Raw genomic sequence first — 17,209 nt, 5'->3', positions numbered from 1 at the left:
CCCTACAGACTAAGACCCATTCACTTGGAACAGGGGGTTACAATTTGGTTAAAGTGATGCTTTGTATCGCGAGCCCTGAGCAGCTGGATGCCCTTGCTAGGGGGAGCTCAACCGCCTGCTTTTACTGCCACCCAGTGGCACGTTTGAATAAGCACTTAGCCCCAGGGTGGTCAGTCTGTCCAACACTATTATTTAATAATTTGTAAGTTGCGAGAGGTGTTAAAGAGGAACAGGACTATGGAAAATTTGCCCAAAGTAGAAAATGTGCTCAAAGATAGATAGAAAGAGAGCAAAGGACTGGTCGATGTTCGCCTGTTCGCGGCAAATTCGAAAGCTGCGGAACACCCTTTAAAAGTCTATTGGAGAAATCAATAGTGCTAATTTTAAAGGCTTATATGCATGGTATTGTCATAAAAAGTGTTTGGGGACCTGGGTCCTGCCCCAGGGGACATGTATCAATGCAAAAAAAAAAGTTTTAAAAACGGCCATTTTTCGGGAGCAGTGATTTTAATGATGCTTAAAGTGAAACAATAAAAGTGAAATATTCCTTTACATTTCGTACCTGGGGGTGTCTATGGTATGCCTGTAAAGTGGCGCATTTTTCCCATGTTTACAACAGTCCCTGCACAAAATGAGATTTCTAAAGGAAAAAAAGTCATTTAAAACTACTAGCAGCTATAGTGAATTGTCAAGTCTCGGCAATACAGATAAAAGTCATTGAAAAAACGGCATGGGATCCCCCCCCCCAGTCCATTACCAGGCACTTTGGGTCTGATATGAATATTAAGGGGAACCCCAAACCAAAATTCAAAAAAAAAAAATAAAAAAATTGTGTGGGGGTCCCCTCAAATTCCATACCAGGCCCTTCAGGTCTGGTATGGATATTAAGGGAAACCCTGCGCCAAATTTTTTTTTTAAAAATGGCGTAGGGGTCCCCCCAGACCTGACTCTGGTATGGATTTTAAGGGGAACACCACGCCAAACTTTTTTTTAAAAAATGGCGTGGGGGTCCCCCCAAAAATCAATACCGGACCCTTATCCAAGCATGCAACCTGGCAGGCCACAGGAAAAGAGGGGGGGGCGAGAGAGCACCCCCCCCTTCTGAACCGTACCAGGCCACATGCCCTCAACATGTGGAGGGTGCTCCGGGGTTGCCCCCCAAGCACCTTGTCACAAAAAATGCGCCACTTTACAGGCATAATATAGACACCCCCAGGTGCGAAATTTAAAGGAATATTTCACTTTTATTGTTTCACTTTAAGCATTATTAAAATCACTGCTCCCAAAAAACGTCCGTTTTTAAAACTTTTTTTTGCATTGATACATGTCCCCTGGGGCAGGACCCAGGTCCCCAAACACTTTTTATGAAAATAACTTGCATATTAACCCTTAAAATTAGCACTTTTGATTTTTCATGTGTTCGTGTCCCATAGACTTTAACGGTGTTTGAATAAATGTTTTGCCTGTTCGCATGTTCTGCTGCAAACCAAACCGGGGGGTGTTCGGCTCATCCCTAGTCACCAGCATTGCCTGTGCCTTTTCCCATTACTGACATACAATGATTTCTTCTGCAAGTTCTGTGTGGAGGTGGCCTCCTTGACAGAGGCAGGGCCTAGCTTCCTCATGTCAGAGCCTCCAATAAGCAGATGATCAGCAAAGCAGTGACATTTCAACATCTTACTCCACATCTCCTGAGAGAATCCCAGGCACAGCTACGAGTATGAGTACATGGCTTTTTAGGTATCCTTTTATACCAGAAGTGCACTATTTGTTAGCAGAAATTTCATACAAAAGATAAATATTTCTGGTGATGGTTTAGGAACAATTAAAAGAAAATTCGCAGTTTCCTAGCAGTTAGAATAACTTTGGGATAAAAGATCTTGCGAGCTACCGAAATTGATCACTTAATATATTATATATGCAATATTTTCAGCTGCTGACACTATTCACATTCCCATAGATAGTTGTACTAAATAAATCAAGTAAATCCTGTAAACCAAGTGCAAAATTACATATCCAGTGTTCAGGATCCTATTCCAAATAAACAGAAAGTGCTAAATGTATCAACAAATAAATCCTATAAATAAGCACTATGTAGCTTGTCTTTCTACATATGCACCGAGGATATACTCATAGAATGGCTCAGGAACCTGTAGAGTAAAGATATCACAGAACCCAGGGGTGGTTCAACAGCTTTTCTGACCAAACTTAAAGTGATTGTGAGGGTTTGTTTTTGTTAAAATAAACAAACATATCATACTTCCCTCCACTGCACAGCTCGTTTTGCACAGAGTGGCCCCGAACCTGCTCTTCTCCTCCTCGCATCAGATAACCCCCTCGTGGAAGCGCTTCCCCGAGGGGGCTACCTTGCGGGCGCTCTCCCGAGTCCAGCATTCGGCGTCCATAGCCATCGAATGCATGACTCGGCCCCGCGTCATTGGGAGCCAATGGCTGCGCTGCTATCAATCTATCCCAATAAAGAGCCGAGAGCCCCGGCCAGAGAGACAGCGCGTCCCCGATGGGTCAAGTTCAAGGGCTCTGATAAGTAAAACGTGGGGGCTGGGGGCCGGTCACTGCCAGGTGTTTTTTCACCTTAATGCATAGGATGCATTAAGGTGAAAAAACGCAAAGGTTTAAAACTTCTTTAACTGTGCGGTCACACGCCCTGAGGTGAGGATAATTACTAGGGGGGAGCACGAGAGTGGTGACACTTCGGATTAGTTTGGAGCATTTTTTACATGGATTTACTTCAATTAAAATATTTCATAGACATTTATTGAGGGACACAATAGAGCACTTTAGTGCACAATTTATTGCACATGTTGATATACCGTAATTAGCTAGCACCCTTTGTTTATGTGGAATAGGAGTCTAAACACTGGATATGTAATTTTGCACTTAGTTTACAGGATTTACTTGGTTTGCAGAGTGTAGCGCGGCACATTGGTTTATTAGGTAAAATAACTTGTTTGGGCCAGCTTAGACCAAACAATTTATCTGCATAATAGAACAGACTGGCTGCTGCTTAGGCTCTATCACACTGTAGCAGATTGTGCCAAGTACAGTATGTGATGCTGTGTTCTGGCAGATGTATCAAAGACATCATCTTTACCATTGGATACAGAAAGAGATGGTTGTACCACATCGCTGTCATTTAGAAGTCTTGTGTTGTTTCAATGAATACAAGGCTTCAAGCTGACTGGCCAAGGTGGAAAAGTTGGCAGGTGACGTCACAATCTCCACCGCCAATCAGAGGAAAAGTTGTATTAATTAAAAAAAATACATGGCTTCTTCTAAATGATGGAGATGCAGTACAACTGACTCCCTTTATGTCCAGCATTAAAGTTAAAGTCTCTCATGCTGCTGGAACACGGCTCCGCTCACAACTGGAGTTTTCAGAGCTCAAGCAGAATCACTGCGATTCTTTCCGCAATCTCAAAATCGCACTACAAATCACAAAACGCATGTTCGAGTGCAATTCATTTTCAATGTCACCTAAAATGTGGTGTGGTTTTGCCGCAATTAATGCACGGCAAACGCAGCAAGCCGAAATGAGCAAAGCTTGTCACCAAAAAAAGAGCAGTAGCTTATCACATGATAATCGTGGCAAAACCGCACCAAATTCAGGTGCCATTGAAAATTAATGGGGTGCGCCTCTGTGCAAGGGTTTTGCACAGAGCAGCCCGATCCTCCTTTTCTGGGGTGCGCCGGCGGAGAGTCACTTTCCATGGGCAGCACTCATGCAGGCGCGCTCATGAGTCCTGCTGCTACGTCCATTGACACAGACAGCAGAACTCGGCCCTGCCCCCCAGGTCACTGGATTTGATTGACAGCAGTGGGAGCCATTGGCTCCCAAGACAGTAACTGGAGCCGCTGGGCTTGTGCTCGTCGCTGGAATGATCGGGTTCAGACAATAAAAAAAAAAAAAAGAAATAAGTTGCACGATTCACCACCTGATATAACAGCATGGGAAGCTGGATATTCTCTTCGACAACTCAGACTGAACAAAAAGGGGCTCAGTCTTGCCAACAGAGGCCATGGCTGCCTTTCATGAAGCCCAGAACCCTCATGCAGAAGCAAACGGAGGTGTTGTTTTCACCTGAGGGTCCGCAAGCATGACTATGGTTGAAGACTTCGGCTTTTTTTCTGTTGGACTGGCCCTAGTAACTTCCTTGCTGAATTCATGAAGGGATTCCCAAATAGGCATTCGCCGCCAAAAGAAATGCGTAGAAGATACTTTTGACAAGCAGGTTCAGCAGAACAAGCTTTTAGCCAAAAAATCCTTTATATATGCACGACGTAAAGAGACATTCTAGTGACTTGGTTAAAGTGTTACTAAATCCACAACAGTAAAATCAGTCTGCATATGCAGAAAAGCATGCTTGTTATATTCACTGTGGAACCTAAGGGGTTAATCCTCTGCATTGTGTAAAAGGGTGGCTTGATCAAGTATGCACAGATCCTCCCCTCCCTGCACTGTCCCCTGGAAAAGTCTGGATAAGACAGAGCCTTTGGAGTCAGGCTGCACATGCTCAGTTTGGTGTGTATTGCTAGTGAGGTTTTTATTTTATTTTTCTTGGGAGAGTGCATGTGATCAGCACAGGGCCAATCTTTAGGAACAAATAGACTATTCCAGAAGTGGATCCTGCAGTTTCAGTTCTCAGTAAACATCTTACAGTTCCTATTGGGGATGTTCTATCTGTTAAGTATTCTTTTAAGGATTCATTTTAAAGCCCTCCTACAGGCCGTATTCACTCTTACAGGTCCAGCCCTGCAGCCAACAAATGCTGCCTTCCATTTGCCCGTCTGTTAAACAAGACAAGTGAACAGAGACCAGCAATCTGTCTTTGACCATGCACTCTTAGAACAATTGAGAGCTGTCCAGACAGAGGGTCAGGAGCCCTGCAACCTCATAGGACAGCCCAGTGTAGTATGAAAACTCCTCCTACAAGCTTCACCAGGAACTGATAGAAATCACAAGACTGCTATATACTGTTGATGAGAAAAGGTATTTAGCAGTTTAGATTTACGAAAATAATAGCATTTCCTTGTTCTGTGTACTGATGGAGACCAGATATAGTGAATGCAGGGTCCTGAGTTTAGTAACACTTTAATTACCTTCACTAAAGCATCAACACAAAAAAACAAAAGACTGAGGGCATCAGCTGAAATTGTTCAGGTCAAAGACAGATTCCTGGTCTCTGTTCATTTATCTTGTTTAACGGTCAGGCAAATGGACAAGGCAGCATTTGTTGGCTGCAGGGCTGAACCTGTAAGAGCGAATATGGCCTGTAAGACAGAATCCTTAAAAGATGGAACATCCCCAACTGTAAGATGTTTACTAAGAACTGAAACTGCAGGATCCGCTTCTGGAATAGTCTATTCCTTCCTAAATGCCTTCCTAAATAAATCTCAGTAAAAAGCTTAGGTGAAAACACTCTCAAGGTTGAGCCAGTCCCCATAAAGTGCACAAACTGTGTGTATATTAGAGGTGCGCATCTTCACTGGTCTCACGATTCGATTATGATTTTCTGATACAACGATTTGATTCCGCGATGCATCACGATTACCGACGATCTCACACTTCCACTTGGGCTGCCTAGGCGGCCCTTTCTCCCTGCAATTTTCTGGGACACATCACAGGTCCCAGAAGATTGCCCGGCTATGCAGGACAGCGCAGTAAGACATGCGCACCCGGCTGTGAAGCTGCATACTGTCACAAACGGATGCCCACAGTAGTATTGCCAGCGTCCTGGACAGACGGGGGAGAGGAGGGGGGTTTGGGTGGCCACATCGCTGGATTGTGGGACAGGTGAGTGTCTTTATTAAAAGTCAGAAGTTACACTTTTTTTGTAGCTGCTGAATTTTAATAAACAAAAAATTGACTGGAACTCCGCTTTGAATTAAAAATGACCTCACTCCATTAAAAAGTGCACTAATTCGGTGCACTACAGAGTACAGACATTCACACACACGGCTGCTGGGAGGTCAGGAGGAATTAGAATCCACAGCTGTCAAACAGACCTGTGAAGTTCCCTGTACGGTCTTTGTGCAGACAGTTCCCTGGCTTTCCTGTTTGCACTTTCCACACAAACACATTACTTACTTTTGTTAAAATTACTGCATTTTAATAAATCCTGTGCTACAATCAATGAAGTGCCCCGCTGAGAATTTTCCGCTGACGTCAGGAGAAACGTGAGGGAGAGAGGCGGGCCGGGCAGCAGTCACATGAGCGGCACGTATTGCACAGACTGAGAAATGAGGTATGAAGCTGAATATTTTTTAAAACGCACATACAGCAGGGCACTTCATTGGATTGTAACACAGGATTTATTAAAACACAGTACTTTTAACAACTATACGCTCGGAGCACTCTCCCGGGAGGGGCAAGTCGGGATGTCGCCACCCAGCAATCGATTTTTCCACTTGTATGCATCGATGCCGCATCAAAGACACCCGAATGACGATGCAGCGATTATTGTAAGCACCCCTAGTGTATACGGGAAAAGCCTTTTGACTTAGCCAGTCTCCTAGTGTACACAGAGACTTGTTTTTTTGCTGTGGAGAGTCAGATGCTGTTGGGCAAAGACAGGCACACACTGTATCAATGAATGCGTCCATGGTATAGAACACCATGAGTGGTGCTTTGAACAGAGTAGGCCACCTGCAGAATGCATGCCATTTGGCCCAGCTCCCTATTATTATTATACAGGATTTATATAGCGCCAACAGTTTACATAGCACTTTATGTATACCACGGTTACATCATAAACTGCACAGTTTCTTCAGTGCTGAGAGTTCAGGAAGGTGGAGATTTTTTGCCTGTATACACGTCCACATGTGTGATGTCAATACCATGTGACCTGGCTATCTCTGAGAACAAGATACTGTTCTCTCCAGCATAAAAGACACAACTGAGCATGTGCAAGTTGAGGTTGGCTACCTTGCCTGTTCTTTCCAAGGTGGACCTTGCAGGAGGGGGAGGATCTATGCATACAGGACAAAACAGCCTTTTTACACAATGCAGAGGATTAACCCCTAAAGTTCCACAGCGAGTATAACAAGCATGCTATTCTGCATATACAGACAGATTTTACTGTTGTGGGTTTAGTAACACTTTAACCAGCTGTTTAGATCTATACAAAGGTTTTTGAAGTATTCTGGCCTTATGTGTTATAGAAAATGATTTCAATGTATGTATACCAAGCATGAAGCATCTGTCTCAGAACTCCGTACAGTATTTCAGCATATGAAGACTCATTAAAACACATTAAATCTCATTTAAAAAACACAAAATTTTGTTTAAGTCACAATTTTTTAAATGTATACGGTTTGGGATCATTGCCATGTGGCAAGACTCAATTTTTCATTTTCAAACACATACACAAAATCTGGCTTTTCTGCAACAGAAATTCGGGATACCACTTAGAATGCATTCCTCTCTCAATCAAAACATGCACAAGTCCAGGTTCTGAGTTACCAAAGCGACCTCACGTCCCATTGTACTCTATGAGGAATGTACAATATGCCCTTCCACTATTTATAGGTCATTTTATAAAAACAATGATGCAGATTTTCTTCCACTGGTCACCCGACTTAGGATTGCACAGTTTGCTCTTACACTGATCTTTGTACTGGGAATAGTAACAGTGCTGAATTTCCTCAGTAATGCAGGATCTGAGGCCCAAATCTTTGAAAAGAGTTTAAAAAATAGATTTTAATATTAGGAGCTTTGGTAAACCCTCTCCCGAGGCACAGTGAAAAAAAAATATTGATCTTATGGCACTTAAATAAAATTCTGTTGTGAAGAATAAGAAACCAATTTTATAAAATAAAAGATCAAAATGCATTTTAAGAGTTTTCAGGAAACAAAAAACAATCTTTATCAATTACAAACATTTTGTCATTACTGTAAATTAAGTTAATCACACATTAGTGATAATGCTGCAATTCCCCTACAAAAGAACACACCAAAAAAACAGTGAGCCTGGGCAATAGATAACTGAATATATAGGGAAGCAATATTTGAATAATTTATGGAATGATTCTAGGACAAATTCTAAAACATACCAGGCTATTCATTTCTGATGACTCGTAGCTCTCACACCGATGGACATTTCCAATTGGTTCCATTCCTTCTTCATCCCACATATAAGTTCCATCAGAGCTGTCGGATGGAGAAAGCTCCAATGAAGATGGTGGGTCTCTATAATCCATGTCTGGAGATACTCCGTTCTCCACATAAGAATGGCTTTTGGGATCTGCTTCATTTTGTACTAAAATAGAAAAAGATAAAATATGAATAAAAAAAACAAATCTAACTTTATATACTAATGTATAAATACTAATGTATTATACAGTATAAGTATATCTAAACATACTGTACATCCAGATACGTACATACTTCTACAACAGCTGTCATGCTAATCCTGACTTCACTACATTAGTGTGTCACTTACCTAGATCAACACAGAAGTATACCACTACATGGTGAAGCCAGAATTAAATGATGGCCCCGGAAAGCTTACCAACAAACAATAGTCAGCTATGGCACTCCCACACTTCTAACCCAACAGGTTTCTTGTAAAAGTGATCTCTCCAAATGGTGCCATTGTTGTATGGATGCTACCACCAATACCATCAAAAGCGGACCTCTGAAGCTGGATTCACGAAACGTAAGTACTGTATATTGGAAAATGTAGATGGTCTTTTGATTTTTCAAAAAGAACGTACAGTATCTTTTACACCAACTACAGCACCAGATATTAGGGCTGCATAAGCACCAAGCCAGGTACAGATCAGGATACTGGGGCTGCATCAAGGGGACAGAATTCACTACCTGCGTGATTCTAGAGCAGGGGTCGCCAAACTTTCTACATAAGGACCAGTTTACTTTAGGGGGGCTGGACTATAGCCAGTGGGAGGAATAGTGCCCCACCCCTGGCGTCAGTGGGAGGAATAGTGCCCCACCCCTGGCGTCAGTGGGAGGAATAGTGCCCCACCCCTGGCGTCAGTGGGAGGAATAGTGCCCCGCCCCTGGCGTCAGTGGGAGGAATAGTGCCCCGCCCCTGGCGTCAGTGGGAGGAATAGTGCCCCGCCCCTGGCGTCAGTGGGAGGAATAGTGCCCCGCCCCTGGCGTCAGTGGGAGGAATAGTGCCCCGCCCCTGGCGTCAGTGGGAGGAATAGTGCCCCGCCCCTGGCGTCAGTGGGAGGAATAGTGCCCCGCCCCTGGCGTCAGTGGGAGGAATAGTGCCCCGCCCCTGGCGTCAGTGGGAGGAATAGTGCCCCGCCCCTGGCGTCAGTGGGAGGATTAGTGCCCCGCCCCTGGCGTCAGTGGGAGGAATAGTGCCCCACCCCTGGCGTCAGTGGGAGGAATAGTGCCCCACCCCTGGCGTCAGTGGGAGGAATAGTGCCCCACCCCTGGCGTCAGTGGGAGGAATAGTGCCCCACCCCTGGCGTCAGTGGGAGGAATAGTGCCCCACCCCTGGCGTCAGTGGGAGGAATAGTGCCCCACCCCTGGTGTCAGTGGGAGGAATTGTGCCCCACCCATGGTGTCAGTTGAAGGAATAGTGCCCCACCCCTGGCGTCAGTGGGAGGAATAGTGCCCCACCCCTGGCATCAGTGGGAGGAATAGTGCCCCACCCCTGGAGTCAGTGGGAGGAATAGTGCCCCACCCCTGGAGTCAGTGTGAGGAATAGTGCCCCACCCCTGGAGTCAGTGGGAGGAATAGTACCCCACCGCTGGAGTCAGTGGGAGGAATAGTGCCCCATCGCTGGAGTCAGTGGGAGGAATAGTGCCCCATCGCTGGAGTCAGTGGGAGGAATAGTGCCCCATCGCTGGAATCAGTGGGAGGAATAGTGCCCCATCACTGGTGTCAGTGGGAGGAATAGTGCCTTATAGCTGGCGTCAGTGGGAGGAATAGTGCCTTATCGCTGGTGTCAGTGGAAGAAATAGTGCCATATCGCTGGCGTCAGTGGGAGAAATAGTGCTCCATCGCTGGCATCAGTGGGAAGAATAGTGCCCCATCATTGTAAGCAACAGGAATTATGCCCCATTGTTGGAGTCAGTGGGAGGAATAGTGCCCCAAGGGCGGCATAAAGGCAAGCAAAGGGCCGCATCCGGCCCCCGGACTGCAGTTTGGAGACTGCTGTTCTAGAGAATAAAATTCCTTTTGCCTTCACAATACAATCAAAGTATGGATAGCCTAGATACCTTAATCTTTTACAACTGTCTCAAGAGCAATAAACGATTGGAGACAAGTGGGGGCATTGCCTGTCTTATCACATGAACAATTTCTAGTGGCTCACTTAAGCCTGTCACACACCCTACAGTTTTTTTTTCGTACAATCCTGCATGGAAAAAAAAAAAAAAAAAAAAACTGTCAGCTCCGGTCGGGAGCCACTGTACTAACCACGCTGAGCGGTTGTGTTCTGACAGGGGGATGGCCCCACCACCAGAACACTCTGATGAGCGCTCTCTGCCCTCGGCCGAAAGCGCTGATCGGGAGTCGGTCGGCTGCTTTTCCAGCATACATGTCCGTCAGAAGCCAAACAGCCGGCTTCTGTCGGACAGATTGACATACACATGGGCAGAATGTCAGCTGGTATTTTTTGTACCAGCAAATGTCTCCTGACCTTCTGCCCGTATGTACGGGGCTTTAGACCGGACGTCATTTAAACGGAACACTACAGCTTGACTATAGTCAGTTTCGCCTCTTACAAACTGTCCTGCAATTTCAAAAGTGTTTCTTTTCCATCTGTCATAAAAATCCTTGATGGAAAAAAAAAAAAAAAAATTGAAGGATCCTCCATTCCCAGAAGTAGCCTATTAAGGGGAAACATGTTGGAAGGAAATGGGGGCTGTGATGTGATGATCCATATTTGTTGATGATCTCTTGGTTGGATTACCCTCTTTATTGCCTAAATTTATCCTAGTAGCTGTAAGTGCATTATTTTAGCTTTAATAAATCTTTCTGTAAATGTATTATGCGATGAGTCTTCCCTATGTTTAAACCCCACACATGCACCGAGTGGAGAGCATCAAGCAAGTCCAGGTTGGAGTGTGCTGGGCAGGGAAGCTCATTAGGAGGCTGCTGGATTGATTCATCGAGGAGGTTAGGTTACACAGAGGAGGAATCCACATATCTGTTCATCTCATGCGATATATGATCTCTTATAACTTGGAGACCATTGGGATCTGGTAAGGGGCACATTTAAATATATTTGGAAAAACTAATTAAAAATATTCCTGGAAGTGGTTCATTTGATTTTATAGAAAGATTTGAACATGGATTGAAATGAAAACACCAGGACACTTTATATGTATATTTTTTTGATCGAAAAATATATTCTTATTTAAAAAAAAAAATTTGGATGAATATTATTTCTCTGATGAATTTGGTTTCATATTATGTTGTTATGTTCATTAAAAATCACATGGTGGTAATTTTTGTGTTTGTTCACAATACTTCACTTTATTGATTCACATGAGACAGCGCATATCTTTTATATTTTGAGCTCCGTATTTCAAGAAGTAGTAAAAGTGCAGCAGTCTTACCTATATTTAGCACAAGGTTTTTCTATACTATGTGGTTGTATTGACTACCACTTGTGTGAGTGATTACATTTTTTATACATGTTTCAATAAATATTGGTTTTACATAATTTTGGTGGCGTGGTTGCCGTTTAAAATCCCATATTAGGGGGAATTCCCATTGTTCCCACTGTAGCGGAGAGAACATTTTTGAGGCTGTCCCTTTTGTATGATTGAAAGTCCATCTCCATGCATTGGAAGAAACCAACATCCCCCCACTCTTGCTTTTCTTCCCAGAAACTCATTAATCTGCCCCTCTCTCTGTTGAGATACATACAACCACAGGGTCAGAAGGAATAAGTTTCATAATTTATGGTCAAGACGTATTGAAAAGTCTGCCACAGCAGATAACTTGGGCCCTTTAGCCCGGGTTCACACTATAATGCGCTGCGGACCGCACAGGAGCGCTGTGCGTCCCTGTTCACCGTTTCAGGGACGAATCAGGGCCGATTCTATGCCTGAATTCGTCCCTGAAACGCAGCCAAAGACGCACAGCGTTTTTGTGCAGTGCGAACCGCAGCCGCCCCGGAGATATGTGAACCGGCTCCATAGGGAGCCAGTCACATTCTCCTGCTATGCGAATTAGAGGTGCGGAAACGCACCTCTAATTCGCATAGGTGTGAACCCAGGCTTAAACTTTTTCTTTCCCCCTTTTTTTTGGTTAACTTTTGGAAACTGCATCTCTGCATGCCTCTGGTATGTATCTAAGCATACCCATAAGGGAAGATGCTATGTAGCCATTTTGAGTGCTGTGGACTGGTTCATGAGGCATCACGTTAGGGGTATATGTATGGTATTCCCACCACACCCCCCTCCCCATGTGGGTGAGGTCATTGGAGTCTGTAACCCTTTTTGTTTTATCAATGCAAAAATCCAATAAAAAAATAATTTACAAAAAAATAAAAATCCTATTGCTTTTTGTTTTGGCTAGAATGAGGAAGGGTTTGAATCTGGCTTTTATGGCCATCTGGCATCATAGCTCTAGGGACAATTTCCCTGTAAAAGGAAATTTAAATTGTCTGTAGAACTGTAAAGGTGACAACATGCTGCACTGTTATAGTTGCATGAATACCTTGTATTTTTCAATGCACATGCATGGTTTTGCTACTGGCTCTCACCATCTTGATTACACCTGCAGTACACCCAGGAGCTGCAGCCCAAGTTCTCCAGCATGTCCAGGGAGGTGCTTGGGAAAGGCACACCCACAGCAGAATTTTCATCACTGCATTCCTACCATTTACTAAACAGATCAGTCATGTGACCCCCAGCTTTCAAATGACTGGTCTGTTTACTGCATGGATGTGCAAGCCACCTCCTGCAGGAAGGTTTCCCACACTAGAAACGCTCACAAAATCTGCATCAGGGGGAGCCTACACTTCAATTAAGACCTTGAAAAATTAGAACTAAAAGGATTCTTAAAAGATTCTAAGAATTCTAATCAAAGCTTGTTGAAAAAGTTAGTAAATTGTTTTACAGATGCTTGCTGTTTTTCAGACTAGTATTTGGAACCTGCAGCCTGTGTGAACTAGGTTTAAAGTGATTGTAAGGCTTTTTTTAAAAAAAAAAAAACAAACATGTTATACTTGCCTCTACTGTGCAGTTCGTTTTGCACAGAGTGGCCCTGATAATCCTCTTCTGGGGTCCCCCAGCCCCGCTGGCAGCTCCTACCCCATCGTATAACCCCCTAGGATAGTGATGGCGAACCTTGGCACCCCAGATGTTTTGGAACTATATTTCCCATGATGCTCATGCACTCTGCAGTGTAGTTGAGCATCATGGGAAATGAAGTTCCAAAACATCTGGGGTGACAAGGTTCGCCATCACTGCCCTAGGAGAAGCGCTCTCCCGGGGGGTTACCATGCGGGCACGCTCCCGCGTCCAGCATTTGCGTTCATAGACACAGAATGCTTGACTCGGCCCCGCTCCCTTGCACTGTGTCATTGGATTTTATTGACAGCAGCGGGAGCCAATGGCTGTGCTGCTATCAATCTATCCAATCAAGGGCTGGGAACCCCGGGCAGTGGAAGAGCATGTCTATGCCGTGGGAAATTCCAGTGCTCAGGTAAGTAAAACGGGGGGGGGGGGGCTGGTCACTGCTAGGTGTTTTGTCACCTTAATGCATAGGATGTATTAAGGTGATAAAACACGTGGGTTTAAAACCCCTTTAACCACATGCCGACCAGACCATAGCCGAAAGATGGCTACAGTGCGGTCGGCTTATTCTGGGAGGGCGTCCATGGCGTCCTCCCAGAATCTTGCTCCCGCGCGCCCCCTGGGGCAAGCACCCGGGAATATCCAGAGGACCCGGCGCATCATGGATCACGGTAAATGGTCGCTGACAATGGTCACTTGTAAATCACTTGATCACCTATTGGTACAGTGCGAGGAGAGAGGGGAGAGATCAGGTGCAGCAGCACTGTGGGCTAGATGTGTAGTGCTCATCTGTACCCATTCCAGCCATCCAACCCATCCATGCTCAGAAATACTCTCCCATTCACGCTCAGAAATACTCAACCATCCATCCATCCATCCATGCTCAGCAATACTCATCCATCCACCCTTTCCCATCCATCCTCAGCAATACTCATCCATCCATGCTCAGCAATACTCATCCATCCATGCTCAGCAATGCTCATCCATCCATCCATGCTCAGCAATGCTCATCCATCCATCCATACTTAGCAATACTCATCCATCCATCCATGCTCAGCAATGCTCATCCATCTATACATACTTAGCAATACTCATCCATCCTTCCATACTCAGCAATACTCATCCATCCATAGCAATACTCATCCATCCATACTTAGCAATACTCATCCATCCATCCATACTCAGCAATACTCATCCATATCCATCAATACATATTTAGCAATACTCATCCATCCATACTCAGCAATACTCATCCATTTATACCCAGCCATACTCATCCAAACGCAGCCATCCCATCCACCCATCCCATCCATCCACATTTATGGCTCAACCATGCTTAGCCATCCCCATCCGCGGCTTATCCATGCCACATCAGTTCGCATCTATGCCACTACAGTGCCTCAAAGTGTAATAGGTAGTCAAATTAGATTTCAAATGTATGCCCCCAGAACACCTGATGGTGCTCCCTGCATGTTGGGCCTCTGTATGTGACCAGGCTGTGTAAAAGTCTCACACATGTGGTATTGCCGTACTCAGGTGGAGTAGAAGAATCTATTTTGAGGTGTAATTTTTGGTATGTACATGCTATGTGTTAGAAATATTGTATAAATGGACAACTTTGTGTAAAAAAAAAAAAAAAAAAAAAAAATGCGGTTTCATTTTCTTTCCACATTTTCCAAAAACTTGTAGAAAAAAAAATGACATTTTCAAAAGACTCGATATGCCTCAGATTATACGTTGGGTTGTTTTCTTTCCAAAATGGGGTAATTTTTTGGGCATTTCCATTGTCCTGGTGCTCCAGGGCCTTTAAAAGTGTAAGAGGTAGTCAAGAAATTAGATGTGTAATTTATGCTCCCAGAACCCCTGATGGTGCTCCCTGCATGTTGGGCCTCTGTATGTGGCCACGGTGTGTAAAAGTCTCACACATGCGGTATCGCCATACTCAGAAGTAGTAGAATGTATTTTGGGGTGTAATTTGTGGTATGCATATGCTGTGAGAAATAACCTGATAATATGACACTTTTGTGAAAAAGAAAAAAAAAATTCTTGACTTTGCAAAGAATTGTTGGAAAAAATTACAACTTCAAAAAAACTCATCATATGCCTTTTTCTAAATACCTTGGAATGTCTACCTTCCAAAAAGGGGTCATTTGGGGAGTATTTGTACTGTCCTGGCTTGTTAGGGTCTCAAGAAATGAGCTAAGCCGCCAGTACATCATGTGTGATCAATTTTCAGTGATTTGCACCATAGCTTGTGGACTCTATAACTTTCACAGAGACCAAATAATATACACCGATTTAGATTATTTTTACCAAAGATATGTAGCAGTATAAAAATTGGCCGAAACAAAGAAAAATGTATGTATTTTTTTTTTTTTTTTTTACAGAATTTTCTGTCTTTTTTCATTTATAAACGCAAAAAATAAAAAATCCAGCGGTGATTAAATGCCACCAAAAGAAAGCTCTATTTGTGTGAAAACAAGGACAAAAATTTCATATGGGCACAGTGTTGCATGACTGAGTAATTGTCATCCAAAGTGTGAGAGCACCGAAAACTGATAATTGGTCTGGTTAGGAAGGGGGTTTAGGTGCCCAGTTGTAAAGTGGTTAAGAAACATAAGTGTGCTTGCTTAAAGCTTTGCATAAAAAACAAAGTGAAAAAAGATACCACAACAAGCTGTTGAATTATGGTGATTTCAGCTGCAATAATCAAAAAGCAGCTGTCCCAATCTGTTCACTTCCATCACAATGTGCAGCTGTTAGAATAGATCTTTTTCTAAGTTACAGTTATTACGGAGCAAATGATTAGGTCATTTTCCTAATGAACATAAAGGTTTCTTCTCAGTTACATATTTGAAACCATAAAGATAGAGAAGTTTCACATAAACGCTAGCTTGCATGTAAAAGAGCTATAGTATTTGTATTGCTTTTAGAGCATGTGAGAAAGAGATCACCTAAATGAAAATAATCCTCTGAATGCCTAACTTTGAATTATAAATATACATGGGGACCACCCTTTATTTGTTTAATATGAATTCTGTCTTTCTTGCTGCTGATCCTGTTGTATTTACTTCAAGCCTACCTGACATTGTTATTGGATGTCAATAAGATAGACTATCTGAAGAGTCAAATGAAATGAAACAGCCTGCTAGCTCATGCAGAGCAAGCAAGAGATATGACTCACACAACTTTCCTTTTGCTTCACTTTCAGTTTACTCAACTGCTGGGAGCGATGCAAATGCACAGTATATCCTATACGAAAGGGAATACAAGACCATCCATGTTACAGTAATAGGCCAATTGCCAAATGTCAGTACTGTGACATGGAGAAAGTCTATAGCCTTGTATGAGGTAAGACCTAAACAACTCAAACATGGGTTGTGTGGTGCTGGGCAAGAGGGATTAAAGGGCAGTCGGGTTTCCGATAATAGTGGTCTCTGCTGCGGATTTGCCGCAAGATCACTTTTAATCGTGGCGGGAGAGGGGCCCCCCCCTCCCGCCTCGCTTACCGGAGCCGTCAGCAGCGACGGGGGCGATCGGGTCTATTTCCGTGTTATGTATGGCAACGAGTGAGGGGGAAGATGGCCCCCACCCGTCTCCATACCATTGCAGGGCGGAAGTGACGTCACTTAGCTCTTAAAAAGGCCCATTTTTTTTTTTGTTTTTTAGTGTAATTATGAGATCGGAGGTCTTTTTGACCCCAAATCTCGTTTAAGAGGTCCTGTCATGCTTTTTTTCTCTTACAAGGGGTGCTTACGGTGACAATTTTTTTTAAAAGAAGTGTAAAAAAAAAAAAAAAAAAAGGGTAAAATAATTAAGAAAAAAAAAAAAAAAAATTAAAAAAATGCATCTCGTCCTGCCCAGCTTGCGTGCAAAAGCGAGCGCATAAACGAGTAGCGTCCGCATATGAAAATGGTATTCAAACCACACACGTGAGGTATTGCCGCGATCGGTAGAGCGGGAG

General features: G+C 43.7%; 1 protein-coding gene across 4 annotated transcripts in view; it reads right to left on the bottom strand.

The window, feature by feature from the left end:
• Positions 1–17,209, bottom strand: part of CCSER2 (coiled-coil serine rich protein 2) — a 213,732-nt gene that overhangs the window by 107,374 nt on the left and 89,149 nt on the right. For all 4 annotated transcript variants that reach the window (XM_073596718.1, XM_073596719.1, XM_073596716.1 and 1 more), the window contains exon 4: positions 8,071–8,276. In XM_073596718.1, coding sequence (XP_073452819.1) covers positions 8,071–8,276 — 206 coding nt within the window. The remainder of the gene's footprint in view (positions 1–8,070; positions 8,277–17,209) is intronic.

The sequence above is a fragment of the Aquarana catesbeiana genome, linkage group LG08 (genome assembly GCF_042186555.1).
Source record: "Aquarana catesbeiana isolate 2022-GZ linkage group LG08, ASM4218655v1, whole genome shotgun sequence".
Taxonomy (NCBI): domain Eukaryota; kingdom Metazoa; phylum Chordata; class Amphibia; order Anura; family Ranidae; genus Aquarana; species Aquarana catesbeiana.
Note: the sequence above shows the minus strand (reverse complement) of the source record. Positions and strands in the feature narration are given on the sequence as shown.